Source organism: Toxorhynchites rutilus, chromosome 3 (genome assembly GCF_029784135.1).
Source record: "Toxorhynchites rutilus septentrionalis strain SRP chromosome 3, ASM2978413v1, whole genome shotgun sequence".
NCBI lineage: Eukaryota > Metazoa > Arthropoda > Insecta > Diptera > Culicidae > Toxorhynchites > Toxorhynchites rutilus.
Window position 1 is genome coordinate 132,959,496 of NC_073746.1, and position 17,186 is coordinate 132,976,681.

General features: G+C 38.0%; 1 protein-coding gene across 7 annotated transcripts in view; it reads right to left on the minus strand.

Moving 5' to 3' along the window:
* Nucleotides 1-4,628: 4,628 nt before the first annotated feature.
* The window catches only part of LOC129777839 (dynein assembly factor with WDR repeat domains 1), a 30,653-nt gene continuing 18,095 nt past the window's right edge, over nucleotides 4,629-17,186 (minus strand). Inside the window, exons 4-8 of one of the 7 annotated variants that reach the window (XR_008743305.1) lie at nucleotides 16,466-16,588; nucleotides 15,957-16,274; nucleotides 15,420-15,898; nucleotides 9,419-11,498; nucleotides 4,629-9,026 (exon numbers count right to left, since the gene is read on the minus strand). Coding sequence is in view for 1 of the 7 variants with exons in the window: in XM_055784383.1 (XP_055640358.1) it covers nucleotides 15,403-15,898; nucleotides 15,957-16,274; nucleotides 16,466-16,588 (937 nt within the window). In the remaining 6 variants the exon portion in view is untranslated. Of the gene's footprint in view, nucleotides 9,027-9,418; nucleotides 15,899-15,956; nucleotides 16,275-16,465; nucleotides 16,589-17,186 lie in introns of all 7 variants that reach the window. The other 6 variants (XR_008743304.1, XR_008743303.1, XR_008743302.1 and 3 more) reach the window with 6 other exon arrangements.

A 17,186-nucleotide genomic window follows, 5' to 3' on the forward strand; every position in this document is an offset into this window, starting at 1 on the left:
CTAGACAGTTTGTCAGAGTGTTTTGACCATCAAAGCACTATGATCGTCAAGACAAGACCATGTCACCTAATGAAAGTTTACACGTTTACCAGGATGCATTTGTTCACGTTGCTACCTGAATACCATTCTTATATAAAATGCTAAAACTTCGAGGAGAACAAATGATATAAATGAGTCTAAACGGACTTTCAAATGCGTGAATTTCGATATCGGGCAGAAATTTCAATGAAAAGAGAAATTTCGTCATTATTTCAGCGTGTGGAGATTGTTCAAGCTTTGGTCAATTATATATTCAGTTGCCCAATCGCTCACACGTTCTCGCGTGTTCGACATAGTATTTACTTCAGTAAATACAAGAAACAACAACCGGAATTAAAACCGAAGTTTTGCTCGATGAAAATAAAATGCAATCTGCGACAATCATCAATTCATTATGGACAATTTTACCGCCTACTTGATCGGTCAAAGCGTATTGACAAAACTCAGTAACAGGCAAATTGCTGCATCGTACTCTGTCAGTCACCATTTGATCGAGAATTTTGTCAGTAGGAAGTGACTAACGTGCCTCGTCAGTTGTCAGTGACATTGATGAAAAAATGCAGCTCTGGTTCACAGTACATATTGAGCCGTAACTTTTGCGCAAGAGTAGTATGTGATGGTCACCAAAAATGTACACCGTTTACAACACTAATCGAGAGTGATGTGCCGTGTTAGGTACAGCTCGGATATGCAATCAACAGGCTTTGTTCCTCGATCCGCATATTCACTCGATGTAACAAAAGTTAGTACTGTCATTTGTTCAATTATACTCATTTCCGGTTATATATTTGTGAATGGTTGGTGAATTGTTGGGACACATCGATATGGACAGATTTCCAAACACTGCTCCCAGCTCAAGGTGCGGAACGATGGGGTTTACATTCTCTCGGTCTTCCTCTCTAATTCTGCTGCGCTTAAGGATGGTGCAGCTCCGTCGGGCGACCGGAACCAGGCTTCCGTTCAACGCTCTCGTTTTTCACCAGAAGGGAGATGATGTTCTGAATGCCGAATCAGCTATATTAGCCGGCACGTAGTGCCTCACGACGTCCATCTTCTTCGGTTCTGTCGAAGTTCTTGGGCTTATACTGTCCTGTTTTAACAAAATAACTAATAATAAAGTTGAAAAGGATTGTACCGATGTTCTTAAGGTAATTTTTTGAAATTGTCGTGATGTTATTCTTGCTATGTCTGGAAAAACTTCGGTAATCGATCGACAAAAGACACTGTTCCATTTTGTTGAACTAATTCGATTAATAATCGATTATACATCGTTTCGTTGACAATACTATGGACAGACACGTACAATCATATTCCAAAAAGCAAGAAACCACAGAATTAAAAAAATCTTAAAAATCTAGAACATGTCTTCATAGAAAAACATATGAACAAAGTGGTGTGCCCCCATGAAGAAATATTCTGGAAGAAGCGTTTGAATAAACATGTACGATTTTTCGCTGCCATGTGTTCTTCAACACAGCAGTGCGGATTTCATTGGAAAAAAGCAAGAAACCTAACGTCGGCTTTGATCAGAAATGTGGCACCCGCAGGAAAGCGAGACTGACCCTCATTTGAATACATTCATGCCAAGAAAATCTTCCGATACAACGGGCAAACACAAGAGTAAAATGTCAACAGGAGGCATCTTTGAAAACAAAAGTTATCGGTTCCGAGATTGTTGAATACACAACCGAATAAGTTCAAAGCTATGAGCTCCAGCGAAGGCAAACGAAATTAACATCTTTCGTTGCTCTCCCCCGGGAGGCTGCTTTGGCGCATTAGATGGAAAGTGATTCCGAGCTTCGAACGGAACAACCGTTGAGCAAGAAGGAAAATCGACGATTTAGAAGCGACGGCTCGACGACTGGAAAATCTTATGTTGCTACATATGCACAGCTATATTGTATGAGTGAGTTGTTTCGATTGAGATCTGAACCGTATCAAAGAGCAAATAAACAGTCTTTGTTTGATTCTTTCTTCCGTATACTCTTGCGTGTGTCCTTACTTCCTGTTTGGTAGGGCTGCGTTTAAAATTGTTAGCAGTTAAACTTGTGTGACATTTTAATTTGTATCGGGCGGAATGTTCTATTTTTCCACAAATTTTTAGGGTGCTCTACCGTCCTTACCAGTTACGATGCGTGTGGTGCCAGCAATGCTCAACTCCACCGTAAGATATCTCTGGGGCAGAAAAAGCTTCCTATCCAAGCCGACATGACACGCCAAGATATGCTCTGATCTGTTTAATGTATTTCAAGTGTTAACAAAACATCTGTTCAGTTTCACAAGTTGGCACAAGATTTTCCCAAGCACTTGTCATCATCATTGTCACTGCTCGCTAGAAGCCTTCGGTTTGCGTAACGTGTACATATGATTTCCGCTCGAACGAGTCGGCTTGGCGATTCTGTCATGGCAGGACTTTTGTTTCCCACTGTATCAGCATCTTGCGGTGTTGCATATGAAAATAGGGAAAGATTTCCGCTTATGTCCTCAGGAGAAGGTAGCTTTTCTGTGTTTCCCGTTTATGTTTGAATGAATGAATGAATGAAAGTAGCATGTTTATCAGGAGAAACTTCTCGTATATATGCTCATTTCAAATTAGGATGCTTCAATAAATTTGCTTTTCTTCCCATTATGATACAGTCGCTTCATTTGGGGGAGGGAAAAGAGACGATTTCCTCGGCAGTTCTCGGAGTGATTTGCGTGACTTGCCGTTAGAATTAGAGCAAATTAAGTCATGTGTAAACAGATTTACAGTCTTGGTTCGCTCGAAAGAGGTTAAAGTTTGAGACTTCGGATTGTTTCGCTTGAATTGAAAATAAATTTTATGCCATTTTTTTTCAACAGTTTTAAAATACAGTTCAGGACTTGTTTTTTTCTCCTAATATTCCTGGTTTGATTACATTGCACTCTGAACACATGCGGTTAGTGAGATCTACATCGCAGTTTGTCTGAATTGAAATGGATTTCATACGTAGGTCAGTGAAATATTAACGGAATGCTTATTTGGCTCGTTTTTCTAAAAACTAAACATTTTGTAACAGTTTTCAAAATTGTCTAACATACAATAATCAGCAAAATGAAGTACCCTTCATTGGTTTTACAAGAAGAATAGAAGTGGGTTATATCTTTGATATAACCGCAAAGTGGACGTAGGACTAACGTTGACTTAACAATAAATAAGTAACAAGCATATAAATCATAGACATTTCATCTTTCGAATAAAGTGATTATCATACCACTTGGTTTAGCCAGAAAAGAATTATTAACGCTAAAAGGTGGAATCGATTCCTCCTCGGCAATACCCAATAATCCCCGATAACGACGAACGATTGCAGCATTCGTAAACAAATATTGATATGTGGTATAATATCCACTACACCATATCTTATCGTGTTCTCCACTATCAAATCCATAGTTGATGGCACCCATCGGTATCGAATTATCATCGATACCTCGGATTTCGCTAAATACTCCGTTAGGTCCGACTGCAGAGGAGAAATGGAATTGAAAAACGACAAACGGGAGAAAGAGATGTTGGAGGTTGAAAGGAGATTGGCAGAAAACATCTGGATTTTATCTTTCGAATAATGTGATTATCATGTCACTTCGTTTGGCCAGAAAGAGATTATTAATGCTCAAAGGAGTCCTCCGAGGAAATACCCAACGTAAATTAGAATCGACTATCGATTGCGGCATTCGTACACAAATAATTTAAAAACGCAGCTTTCATCAAAGTGATTTCTTCGATATGGTGAAATATCTACTACATCATGTCATATATTGCGTATTCTTCATTATCAAATCCATAGTCAATGGCACCCATCGGTATCGGATTATCATCGACACCACGATTTTCGCTAAATACACCTTTCAGTTCGGTCTGCGAAGCTGCTTGGTCTCAATCAAACGAGCCTTCACGGTGCGAGAGTAGAGGTAGAAATGATCGAAAGCAAAGGAAGCGTCATGTTTTATAGCCATCCGTTCGGTTCAACTGCAGAAGAGAAATGAAATTGGAACAGAAGACTATAATACATAGGCGTCTGAATGCGACCGTCCTCATCTCACATCGCCGCATCAACTGAAGGGATTTCCAGAGCGTATGCGAGTTTATATACGGTTTCAATAACCTGTTTTCTAAGCAATTTTAAAAGTATTGAAACAAGTTGTAGGGTCAATAATTAACAATCATATAACTCGTGGACATTTTGTCTTTCGAATGAAATGATTATCATACCACTCCTTTCAGCCGGAAAAGAGGTATTAACGTTCAAAGCCTTACAGTCCGGTGTAACTCTCTCTTTTTCGAAACTTTGAACTTACACCCCGGTACAGAAATGAAAGACGTAGTCCTACGTCAAAAACTCTGAGTGAATATTAATGATAGAAAAACTTTACAATGGACATATTTTACATATCTTTCAACAACTTTTTACTGGGCGTTATCTTCATTCATCTATTTTTAATCTCTATTTTTATATCATTTGTTTATTTATTTAGGCTCATTAGCATTTGAGCTGTAACAGAGCCGGATGTAATCGTGTACATGTTACATGTTTATCGTATCTATAATTTACACAGTAGTTATTTAGGCGTAAGAGTATTCCTTCTGTTCCTACACCAGCATGGGACAGCGTCAAATATGTCCGGGTCGTAAACGTAATTTGCGATCAACGTCAGTCGCGAGAACTGCCAAGGTCCCAAGCTGTTGTGGATCAAGACTCTTAAAAATATACTACAAGGGGGGTCAAAACCTTTTGCAGCAATCTGCATTTTGCAATGTTCTAGTATCTCACCATCTATTTTAAAATTGACGTCTATACTGGAGTTTGCTTTAGCATGTATTTTGTTTCGCCAACATTCAATTTCAATTGTTTGAATTTAAGCCACTGAGCCAGAGAATCCGAATCTTCGTTTATGTGTTCCTCGGTTTCTTATATATCCTTAGCTGCGATGAACAGGGCAGTATCATTCGCGAACAAATTAGCGTCACAATATCGTAAAATCCCGTCGCAGATCAGTTATATATAAAATAAACAAAATGGGCCCTAAGACACCTCCCTGCGGCATCCCGAGTGAGTTACCGATGGGATCGGAAAAAGAATAATTAAAACGAGTCTTTTGAGGTCTGTCGCACAAATAGCTTTCGAACTATTTGTACGACATTTCTACGATTCCATTGCGCTCCAATGTTTGTAACAATAAGGGCCTAGAAATTGTTTCAAAAGCGCGTTTAAAATCCAGAAATACCGTAAATATAGTATCTTTCGCCTCAATATTCTCTTTCAATTTTGCTAACACCAGATTCAGAGTGGTTTCACAAGGGTGTCCCTCTCGATATCCCGACTGTTCCGGTATTAGCAAATTGTTGTTATCTACAAAATGCATCAGCTGGACTTTCACAACACGTTCTAACATTTTTTCAAATATGTGCAACATGCTAATAGGGCGGCACTCTTCGGCTTTATCCTTCCCATTAACTTTGGGGATCGGAATCATAAGGGATTCCTTCCAAACCGTTGGCACGTGCCCAGTTCGTAGAGATTCATTTATTAGGTTCAGTAGATCGTGTTGAATGCCATGAAAGCAATCTTGTAGCACTTTTGCGTTGACATTATCGTTAAAATTTTTTGCTCAAAAATTGAATTATATTTTAAAATTTTTAAATCCCAAAACACACTAAGCGAAACCGCTTAGCGCGCTGTAGTTTGTTTGTTTTGTTTTGATGTTCTTTGCGCGAAGAAGCAATAAAGTTTCTCTGTGTTGAGCGCAGTTCACCTGTAAAATGCCCAATAAAAGGCAATATTCCGAAGAAAACCTAAATTATGAATGGATCAAGCAATGAGAAATGCAGCATCTACTTGAAAATTCAATTTTTTTTTCATTCAAAAATGGTGATTTCTAAAACCAAACAAACCATGATCATTTTCGGACAAATCATGATCAGAGGTGGATAAACCATGATCATAGTTTCTCTTTGGAGAAAATCGTAAAACACGTAAAAAAAATTAATAATTTGAACGTCTTATGGTATCATTAGCAACTAGAGACTTGAACCCTTTTCAACAAATCCAAACTAGATTGCTTGTGATTTTCATGAAGAAAAATCAATTTGCATTTACTAGTTGCGTGAAAATACCCAAGATCGGACAAACCAACATCATTTACCTTAATTGTTATCGGAGACGAAAAATGGATTCACTACGACAACCCAAAACACAAAAGATCGTAAGTCAAGCCCGGCCAACCAAAACCGAATATCCACGGTACCAAAAGTAATGCTCTGAAATTGGTGGGATCAAAAGGGTGTGATCCACTTTGAGCTGCTGAAACCAGGTCGAACGATCAATGGAGGATTCTACAGGCAACAATTGATTAATGCGAGCTTTCGCAGAAAACCGTCCAGATTAAGCAACCAAACACGAGTCGATAATATTTCATCAAGACATTACTTGGACTCATGTTGCTGTTCGAGTTAAAAACTATTTAAAAAATCGCGGATGGGAAATTCTGATTCACCCGCCTTATAGCCCGACTATTCTGACCTCCGACTATTTTTTGTTCCGATCGATAGAACACGCTTTGAGTGAAATACACTTTACTTCTGAACAGGGTATCAAAAATTGTCTGGATTCATTCTTGGCTTTAATAGATGAGCGCTTCTTTCGCTACGGAATCCGTAGATTGCCAGCAAATGGAAAAAAGTAGTGGGTTTATTTAAGTTCGTTTTTTCTGATCATTTCGATATAAAACTCTTGATCTGGTAAGGAACTGGTAGTGGTGGACTGAAAAGTGAGATTTTTGTTAACAATATGAACTCGAATATCCACAAGAAGATTATGCGAGAAAAAAAAACGCGATAGTGTTGATATTATATGATATTGTTCTTGTACCTGAGTTTCAGATCTCCAAACCAACATGAAGATACCTTTATCCAATTGCACCTAAGATACAACATGGTCTATTTGCCTAATGGGTCATTAGTAATGTCCAATAATTTAAGACTGCCCGTACAAAAATGTGTTTCGAGAAATAAAACCATCAAATGCGTCAACCCCTCCACAGAAGGCAGATATACGCCTGTCAAATCAATCCTGGCAGATCATAGCTCATGATCATATAAGCTCATTGCCAAGGTCACGCGCAGTGAAATAGTATATCCTGCTCATCGTAGATCCATGTAGCAATTGGACCCAAGTATACGCTTTCCTGAGCATCTCGGTGCCTACTCGGGAGACCTATTGCTGGACTTATGTTTTTTCATAATTCCGTTCGGTCGGTGTTGGAGATATCACTCGCAAACTAAACCTGTAGAGCGCGTTAATCGCTCGATCAGTACTTCGATTCGTGCGCACGAGTTCAACGATCATAGGACAAAAGACTGATCGAAATAGTGATAAATCCGACTATTCATTCAGCTATAGGGTACACAGTACCGTTCATCGTAACCTGATGTCAAGAAATCATTGTCTCTGAGAAAGTATCCGCGTTGACGGCATTGAGTTTCGTTTAATAGTTCAGGGGAACGTTAAAAAATAATAGATTTTCGGGCGGAATGGACACTTTTTTAAAATTAAAATTATGAATGAAAATTTACTTTTCCGTACCAAATTAGTATTATGTTTAAACGAAAAACACTTTTTTTGGATGTGATGAAAAAAACTTGTACGAAAATAGTTTTTGAAGAAAACTTTATATTATGATGAGAAGTTTCAGTAACAATGCTAAAAATGTATAGTCAAATGGTTAAAAAAATCAGAAATACGTGTTCTAACAAATTAAAATTGGTTTCGTGTCATCTAATCTGATAGAGGTTATACTAACTAGGTTGGGACCCAAATTATGTCCCATATTTGGAAGTCACCACCAGACGTCGACACTATTCCACTGTCAACGTGAATTATGACCGCATCCAAAATAAAGACGGAATGCCTGTAGAGACCATAGTTGCCAGAGTCAGGGAAACTAGTCTTTGAACTTTTGAAATTGTCACTAAAACATCAAAAAAGCTAATCAGATATTGCGCATTATTACAATCAAATTCATATTGTTGGCGATATTTTGAAACTCCAGTTCATATTTCATTGACTCTCGTAGTTTTCATTTCTTCTTATAGAATAATTTCTTCCCAATTATGTAATAACCTATAAACTATTGTCTATTTGCGCATAACTAACACGTTCCGCTTTTAATATAGTTATTGATATTATTTGGTTTATTTCTCAATCAATGAAAACTTTTCTTCCATTTCCAACAAGTCTATCAACAATAACACGTGTTTCTTTAATGACAAGTTTTTTTGGTGTTTATTTAACGATCGTGATGTCTACTAATCTGCGTCCTGTCATCTCTAAATGTTTCGGCAATATATAATATCTTTTTATTTTTTCTATATCAAAACTACAATCGGAGTATATTATTCTTTTGGAACTAGTGGGAAGTCGTATGTTCTAATAATTTAACTCTTTCTAATCTGTACGCGAATTTGGTTATTTCATGGACAACGATAGATGTATTCTGTGTGATATGTGCTTTTTCGAATCACGTTTATTTCAACCCCAGAGAATCCATCAACACAAATGTTAAGATTGTTTTTACCTGATAAGCAGTTCATGGGTGATGAGTTGTTAAGAGTTTTAAGACATAAATCCAATCAATCACACAACTTTCTTAAGTCTAATTTTATCACAAACACGAAACTCTGAACCGTGTAAGGCCGGTTGTAGTAATCATGACTCTGTTACAAATTATCATTCAACTGACTGGTTCCAACAATTTACTCGGAATTGAATGATTATGAGTGACAATATACGATGCAATGTGATGAGCACTAAACAACTATTTTTGTACTATTGGTCTATAAAGGGCAACAATGAATATTTTCCGCTACTTTTGTCAGTTGTTAGTTTCTTGTATTTGTTATTGTGGTGGTCATGCGTCTACCGTTTCTGCGGTGAATCGAAATATTTGATGCATTTCTGTCGAAGCAAAATCTGAAAGAATAAAATTGGAATGCGTTATTACCATATTCGCATTGGCGTAGAATATTCATAAGTGGTAGAGAACGGAGCACAACACTATCTAGATGTGCGTGTGATGATTCGTCATGGACATTCATTTATCTGTGTAAATTAAGTGTCCAGTGTAGATGAACCACAAACATGTTCGATGACAAAAATGGCCGAGATAGATTTACGCAATATATTGCGATTTATATAAATTTTGGGCTTCGTTTTTGGCTCGTTCAAGAATGCTTGTAACCAGTGTCGTAATCATCGGAGAAATTATAATTCGTTTCGATTCTAGTTTACGATATCTAATTTCTCCGTCCTGGGTATCAACAATTTGGTTCATTTTAGCTACGCGTCTGTACTAATATACTCACATTTTTGAACCAGCTTAAATTTCTTTCAAAGCAAGAGCATCCGGATTCTGCGCTCCAGAGGGCACTTAGCATTTACTGCTAGCGCCAGTGAAATCCGGTTTTGTGTAAAAAGGCTGAATGAATTGGACCACATCGACCTGAAGAGTTGCCAGTGAAACGAGTGATCAGTGATTTACGTCTAGCCAATGAATATCGTATGAATATCGATAGTCTGCAGTGTAGTTGCTTGCGGTTGTTGTGAGTTTCAATCCCAAAGTTGATCATGAGATGGTTCGAAGTGCTGGCGATAACACTGAACAAAGGTTGCAATGATTTGTGTGAAAAAAGAGTGCTTCTTATGATAGAGTTTTGGACAACAAATACGAATGTTGTTTTCTTGAATCAAAAATTGGGTTCGAGTTCTTCGTTCTTGAATAATGTGTCAGTAAACCATTGCTCTCAATCTGAGGAGCGATTATGAGGAGTTATTATGAGTAATACATTTGGATCAAAATTACTTCGATTTCAAAAATTTTGTTACTGGTGATATCAATTAGGTACGGAGATGTTAGCCGTGAGGCATGCACTTTTCACTTTATTGATATTTATCGGGTATACTTTGCTCCAGTCATTTAAATATAGTTTTCTTGCGTTTGAGATCGAAATTGAGTCACGCTTCAGTTCTTTTCTTATGAAAAAGAAAGATTAGATCGATTGTAGAATCGACTCAAATAATTACCGGTTTCTGGTTTTCCTTTAAAAGAAAACCAAATAAAAATTTCATGGGTCTGGGCCTAGGAGCACGGACGGTATCTTGACATAGGACTGTGTTTGTTTGGAGTAATTGTATTTGAATTGAGTTTTTTATTGCTCAAAAACTGTATTTTTTCTCTTTTGATACATCAAATGGAAGCCAAGAAAAATATCGTTTCCTGTATAAACTTGTATCCTTTGAAAGGGTTAGATGAGATAACGTGGTAGAATTCGGAACCACATTCTGTTCAAAAATGTACACAAAAATATCATTGAAGCCATTACTACCTTTTTCTTCTATTTATTCAATTACGCAGAAGAAGACAAGGAGTCATAATTTAGCATTCTTAAACACAAGTCTAAATAGTTAAGATCTACATAAATATAAACCTAAGTCAAATAAATCTATGACTACAGAAATGTATTATGGATCAAAATAGCATTTTCTCCTTCGTTGACACGTTTTCCGGAACATTGTAGGGAGTTGTAATAAATTCATAACTAGGTGATGTATATTGAGTATCCTATGGCCATGAGTGCACTATTGGGAAATTCGTGTGGCTGCTGTAATGAATTGATCTCATTGGGTGCTAAGATCGTGACTACTCGAGCTATCATAATCTGAAATGCGCGAGTATACCCGTTCGAACTCCTTAATCAGCAGTCAGTTAAACTTATAATTGTAGTTTTTACATAATCAAACAATATGTCCGATATTATGACATCCTGGGCCACAGTTACGTAAATTGGTAATGGCAAGACCCAGTGGCGTCGAGTGAAGCTTTTCACCCGGGTGGAAGAGTGGATTTAAACTCCCACCCCCCGTCAGAAATCATGTTATCCAATTTATTCATATAAATTCGGTTCATTCTGCGCCCCTGAAATCATGTACCCCCTAGTCGACGCCACTGGCAAGACCTACACGATAAAGACGTGAATTGTGCCCGAATTGATTGAACTTGTGATACACATCGTCTCATGTTGTGAGCTAACACCGGCGAAAAGATTGCTCCTATGTCCTATGTCAAAAGTCGTGGGATTCAAGAGCAACTCGAAGGGAAAATGGCCAGTGCTGAACAATGTTTTAGATTATAAATTTAGCTTGGAGTTTCAGAAATAAATGACGGTAACAAATATGTACACCCAAAACTACTTACCATTTCAGAATATTTTAAAAAAAATAGTTTATGGAAAAAGTTCAAAGCATTCACGATAGCCTAATGGTCTTACTTGTGTACCAGCTTGTTGTTAGTCAAACATTAGCTACTCAGTATCTAAGCATGTATTTTGTCCAATGTTCAGCTTGTCTGTGACTATATACCACATTGTGCTTCTTCGGTATTTCTTTCTGTTAGTTATACAGGCGACAAGTGATGGACATGAAAAAGAAAACGAGGAGAAAACAAAATAATAATATATGCGCATATCATTCAATATAAACGATTAAATGTTTTAAGGCTCGGGAAAAGTGAAACCACCGTAACTTGAATACATCTTTTAATATTGGTTTGGGGAAAAAGAAATGTCGTATATTGTCAATATATGGCAACACTTAAACATATCTTGTGTTGTACTTATCGCATCGGGTTATACTATACGGTTATTTAAAGACGACAATCTATGCTACAAGTGTCGTTTTGACAGTGTTGTGATTGTACGGCAACCTAAAGCGAAAAAAGTCGTGGTCGAAGCGCGGTGAGTCGGCCCAAACCATCGCCAAGCTCGGATTGACGGCCAGGAAGGTTTTGCTGTGTGCTTGATGGGATTGGAAGGGAATTATCCACTATGAGCTGCTCAACTATGGCCAGACCCTCAACTCGGTTCTCTACTGTGAGCAGCTTGACCGTTTGAAGCAAGTGATTGACCAGAAGCGGCCAGAAATGATCAATAGGAATGGTGTTGTTTTCCACCAGGATAACGCTCGGCCTCACACATCTTCGATGACCTGCCAGAAGCTACGGGAGCTCGGATGGGATGTCCTATTACACCCACCGTATAGTCCGGACCTGGCTCCAAGTGATTATCATCTCTTCCGGTCCATGCAAAACGATCTTGGTGATACTAAGTTGGCTTGCGAAAACTGGCTGTCTGAGTTTTTTGCAAATAAGGAGGGGGGGTTTTATAAGGGGGGATAATCAAGTTGCCTTGGCTGGTTGAGTGGATTTTATCTTACTTAATAGACCGTCAGTTCTCCGTATCGATTAACTTCACGCGTTCTTCAACTTTCAAAATTACATCTAGAGTACCACAAGGAAGCGTGCTTGGACCGCTGTTGTTTGTTCTTTTCGTTAATGACTTGTGTCCCCGTTTGTCATCTTTTAAACAAATGTTTGCTGACGACCTGAAGATTTTCCGCGTAATTATGACTGCACTCGACTGTCTCGCTCTACAAAAAGACATCGACGAACTGCTATTGTGGTGCAATGAAAACGGTATGAGCGTCAACATTAACAAATGCAAGGTGATTCCATTTTTCCGAAGAAACACCATCATAGAACATCAATACGCTATCGGATCTTCTCCATTAGAGCGCGTTACCTCGATTTGTGATCTTGGTGTCACGTTTGACTCCAAGATTAGATTCAATGAACACGTCGCACTCATCACAGCCAAAGCCTTTACTATTCTTGGTTTCATTCGACGCTTCACTTGGCAATTTACCGACATCTACGCACAGAAAGCATTATTCTGCAGCCTGATTCGTAGTGGCTTAGAATACGCGGCCCCTGTTTGGGCACCTTATCACGTATCCGTGGTCGTAAGAATTGAAAGAATACAGAAGCGCTTTATTCGATTTGCTTTACGAAACCTACCGTGGAGTAACTCGTCAAATCTGCCTGATTATCCTGCCCGCTGCATGTTAATCAAAATGGAAACATAAAATGCCAGGCGCAGAGCAATTCAACAACTAATGGTCATTGACATTCTACGTGGCAACATTGACTGTGCTCAACTCTTGCAGGACATTCCTCTATACGTGCCCCCTCGACAACTGAGGAACTCACAAATTGTCGGCCCGGTTACGGTTACCTTAACCCTTTCGACACAGCCCTCCGTGCTTTTAACGATATCAATGACTGTTTTGACTATGAAATCAATCGATGCGTGTTTAAAAATAGAATTAAGATTTTTAGGAGTAATTAGTAGTCTGTACGTTTAAATCGAAAACGAATAAATAAATAAATAAATGGCAATAAGTTTGCGATCAAAACGGCGCATATTTGACTTAAATTGAATAATTTTAAGTATGTTAAATAAAGCGTCAAATTTCGATCAGAAATACGACATTTCTTTTTCCCCAACCCAATATCTTTTCTGTTCAAATGAAAACATTCCTTCCGGAAGACATAATAAATAACATTAAGGGGGGACCATTGTCTGGAAGGTCGAAAAATAATTGATTTCGTGATTTTTTTTCGGACGTTAGGAATGGAGTGAAGTTTTCGGATATTTTGGTTATTGTTTAAGGTATATTTTAAGATGTTTTTTTTTTCATATTTTGAGTGCACGAATAATGATTATCGATACCACCAGCTGAAAAAATATGGTTTCGAGAAAAACGCGTTTGAAAATTCGTACAGCAATACTATATCTCTTGAGGTGACCTCATACTTTTGGCTGTAACTTTCGAAAAATCCTTTTAGGATAATATTTCTTAGGGCATAAGCTTCCCAAAAAAAATTATTTTTTTCGACATTCCAGAACAGGGTCCCCCCTTGAGTGAAAATAGTTGTTGTTACGATCGCCTAGACAAATTCCATTATGTAATTCGCTCGATCATTTTTCGTTCGACCCTATTCGAATGTCAAACCCATTAGTCGATCAAAATGCACAAAACACTCGATATAGGGAATACAAAATTATAACTCGAATGAAACAACATTAAAATCCGGCCAGCTATTCCATGCCATTTGTGCATTTGTTTTGAAGTTCCAGCGTTGAAAGTACACTGATCCATATCCCATATGTGAGTGTTTGAAAAAAAAAAAATTGCGAAAAATCGGAGAAATAAACCTATATCAACAAGAAATACAACAGAAAGGGTCAAACACATTCCTATTATATTAGGATCTTTTCTGATAAGTTAAACTACGGATTGAATATAAAATATATTCTGGTAAATATATACAGGAAATTTGTAATTTTCAATTTTCCCACTGACCATTTTTCAAAATTTAATTTTTTTTAGTTGGTAATATTGTCAATGGTCTGATATTAAGTGGTCAATTTTGAGCGCGATCTGTCATTCAGTTTGTTTACAGCACCATTAAAAATAAGTTAACTTTTGATTTTTGATATGATGTCCATTTGGAATTCCTTCCGGAGGACCAAACGGTCAAAAAAGCCTATTATCTTGGCATTATGAGACACTTGAGAGGGAAAATTCGTCGTAAGCGGCCGGATTCGTGGAAGCATAACACTTGGGTTTTGCACCACGATAATGCACCAGCTCATCGATCGATCTTTGTGAACGAATTTTTGTCCTAAAATGGCATGAATGTGATTGAGCAAGCACCGTACTCTCCAGATATGGTCCCGTGTGACTTTTTCCTATTGCCCGAAAGAAACACAAATTATCGCTTCGTGGGACCCGTTCTGACAGCAATGAAGACATAAAAACGAATAGAAAAGGTGTTTCGATGACTGAATTGTTCGTTGGAAAAAGTACATTGCTCCAGAAGGGGCCTATTTTGAAGATGATAATTTAAATTTAAATGATAAATAAAGCATTTTATTTAAAAACACAAATTCCTGGTATATATTTGACAGAATATATTATCATTTTCTACGTCAAGTTACAGTGATTAAACTGTTAAGATTTGAAGAAAATGGTTTTGAGGTTGTGGTATGGATAAGGAAGCCAAATTAATTCGAGTTGCTTATTTATTCTAGTAACGATGAAGTTCTCCCTCCAATGTAAGCAAAATATATATGAATATTGAAATGTGAATATTTATTTATCTCATGTACACTGTCTACTACACATTATAATAATATTATGATAAATCTACTCAACACTATAAAACTATGTAGCTTATGGCAATGATTTTGGCTACTAAGATGATGGCAACTTTTTACTACGATGACATACGAGAAGATGAATTGAGCACTCTTAATATGAAGCAACGGATATGAAATCTCCTATTGTAAATGGCCTACATCCTTGCCCGTTATAACTTATGATATTTGTAGTTAGAGATAATGTTCATACAGTTACATACTTTAAAGGCTTGCCCCGAGAACCAGTCGTATCATCTCCATATCTTACATGTATTGTCCTTCGAAGCGGTGATGATGGCATCTCCGCAGTAATTAAATGAGCAGGAAAATACTTCACCATCGTGTCCTGGCAGTGTTTGCGTGCAAATTCCCGTCACAGAGTTCCATATGCGAGCCGTTTTGTCGGCGGAAGCTGTTAGCAGCAGTCCGCCTGGTGGACTAAATGTAACCTTCGAAACTTCATCCGTATGGCCAGCCATTATAGTGACCAGCTCAAAGTTGCCAGAAACATCCCATACTTTGGCGGTACAATCCGCACTACCGGTGGCTAATCGTGATCCCGTGCAGTTGAATGCAACATCTAGAACTTCGTCTTTATGATTTGCCGTAGCTTGACAGTACTCCATCTTGCGAACGTCCCAAAGTTTTGCCGTTTTGTCCAAGGAGCTAGTCGCCACCAGTGAACACTGAAAATTCCAAATTGCGTTACTCAGTTCTGCCTCGTGACCTTTGATAACGATAGCATGTCTGTAAGATAACAATCATTATTATTTTGTTAAGACAGACGCGAAGCTTCATAACTTACTCTTTCATTCGCATATCCCAAATAATGGCAGTTTCATCAAATGATGCCGTTAGCAACAGGTTTCCATCTCTGTTGAACCGAGCGGAAATCACCTCAGCTGAATGATCATCCAATAGCTGAACCTCCTGTCCTGTTTCTGAATGGAACACACGTGCGGTGTTATCCATGCTGCACGTGACCACCTGTTCGCTCTGATTGGGGTTGAATTCAGCCGCAACGATCTCGGCTGTGTGTCCCCACAATGTGTTCAGGCAGTTGCCCGAAGTGGGATTCCAAATCCTCGCCGTTTTATCGAACGAACCCGTCAGAATGCGATCGCTGTAAATGTATGGTTCATTATGTTTCATGTAAGCATAGGAGAGGGATGCGTATTAGGGTAAAATAATGATATATTGCCAACTTGCCGGTACTTACAGTACCGATAAGTTACCTGACGAGATCGATTTAGTGGTCTCTCAACGAAATGTGAGTTGTTTTGTGTCCGTTATTTGCTGTAATTTAGAACGTACCATTTTGGATAATTGTATGCTACAGAGAAAACAACATTTTCATGACCCTTGAGTACTTTCTCTTCATCACCACTTTCAATGTTCCAAATGCGACACGTTCTGTCGTATGATCCGGTGATGCATCTGCAAAGTAATGAAACTACTATAAGTAATACTATACAAATCGGTCATCTTTCTCATCTAGACTTTTGTTCATAGATTTGATTTTTGATTAATGAGAAACAAATATCGCTTGCTCAATAAAATAATGCAATTGATTCAATTAATAAGCTCATAGATTGCAACAGATTGCAGGCCCACTTCCTCATTCCCGATGGGCACTGGCTATCGGTGAATCAAGGAATTGTTTATTTGAATATGGTGTACATTTTAAAAATCTTTAACGATTCGTTGCGCGATCGAAATGAGAACGCGTGAAATGCGTGCAAAATTCGTCGTACTTCAAAAGAGTATTTCTTTTAAACTCGTTGCCAAGACACATTGCACTTGTACCGTACATCAATATTTAAAAGCCACTGCATTTTACGCGTCGAAGCTATGTCTTTCTAACAGGATTTTGTTTTATATTAGACTACGTTTTTCAGTAAGAGTGTCAAATCAGAATGTTTTATCAGCGAACAGATTTTGATAATTTTAATAGAGTTTGTGTCGGGTGTCAATGAAACTCAAATGTTGTATTCCTGTGCCATTTCGGAAATAGTGGCTTCAGGTTAATTGAAAA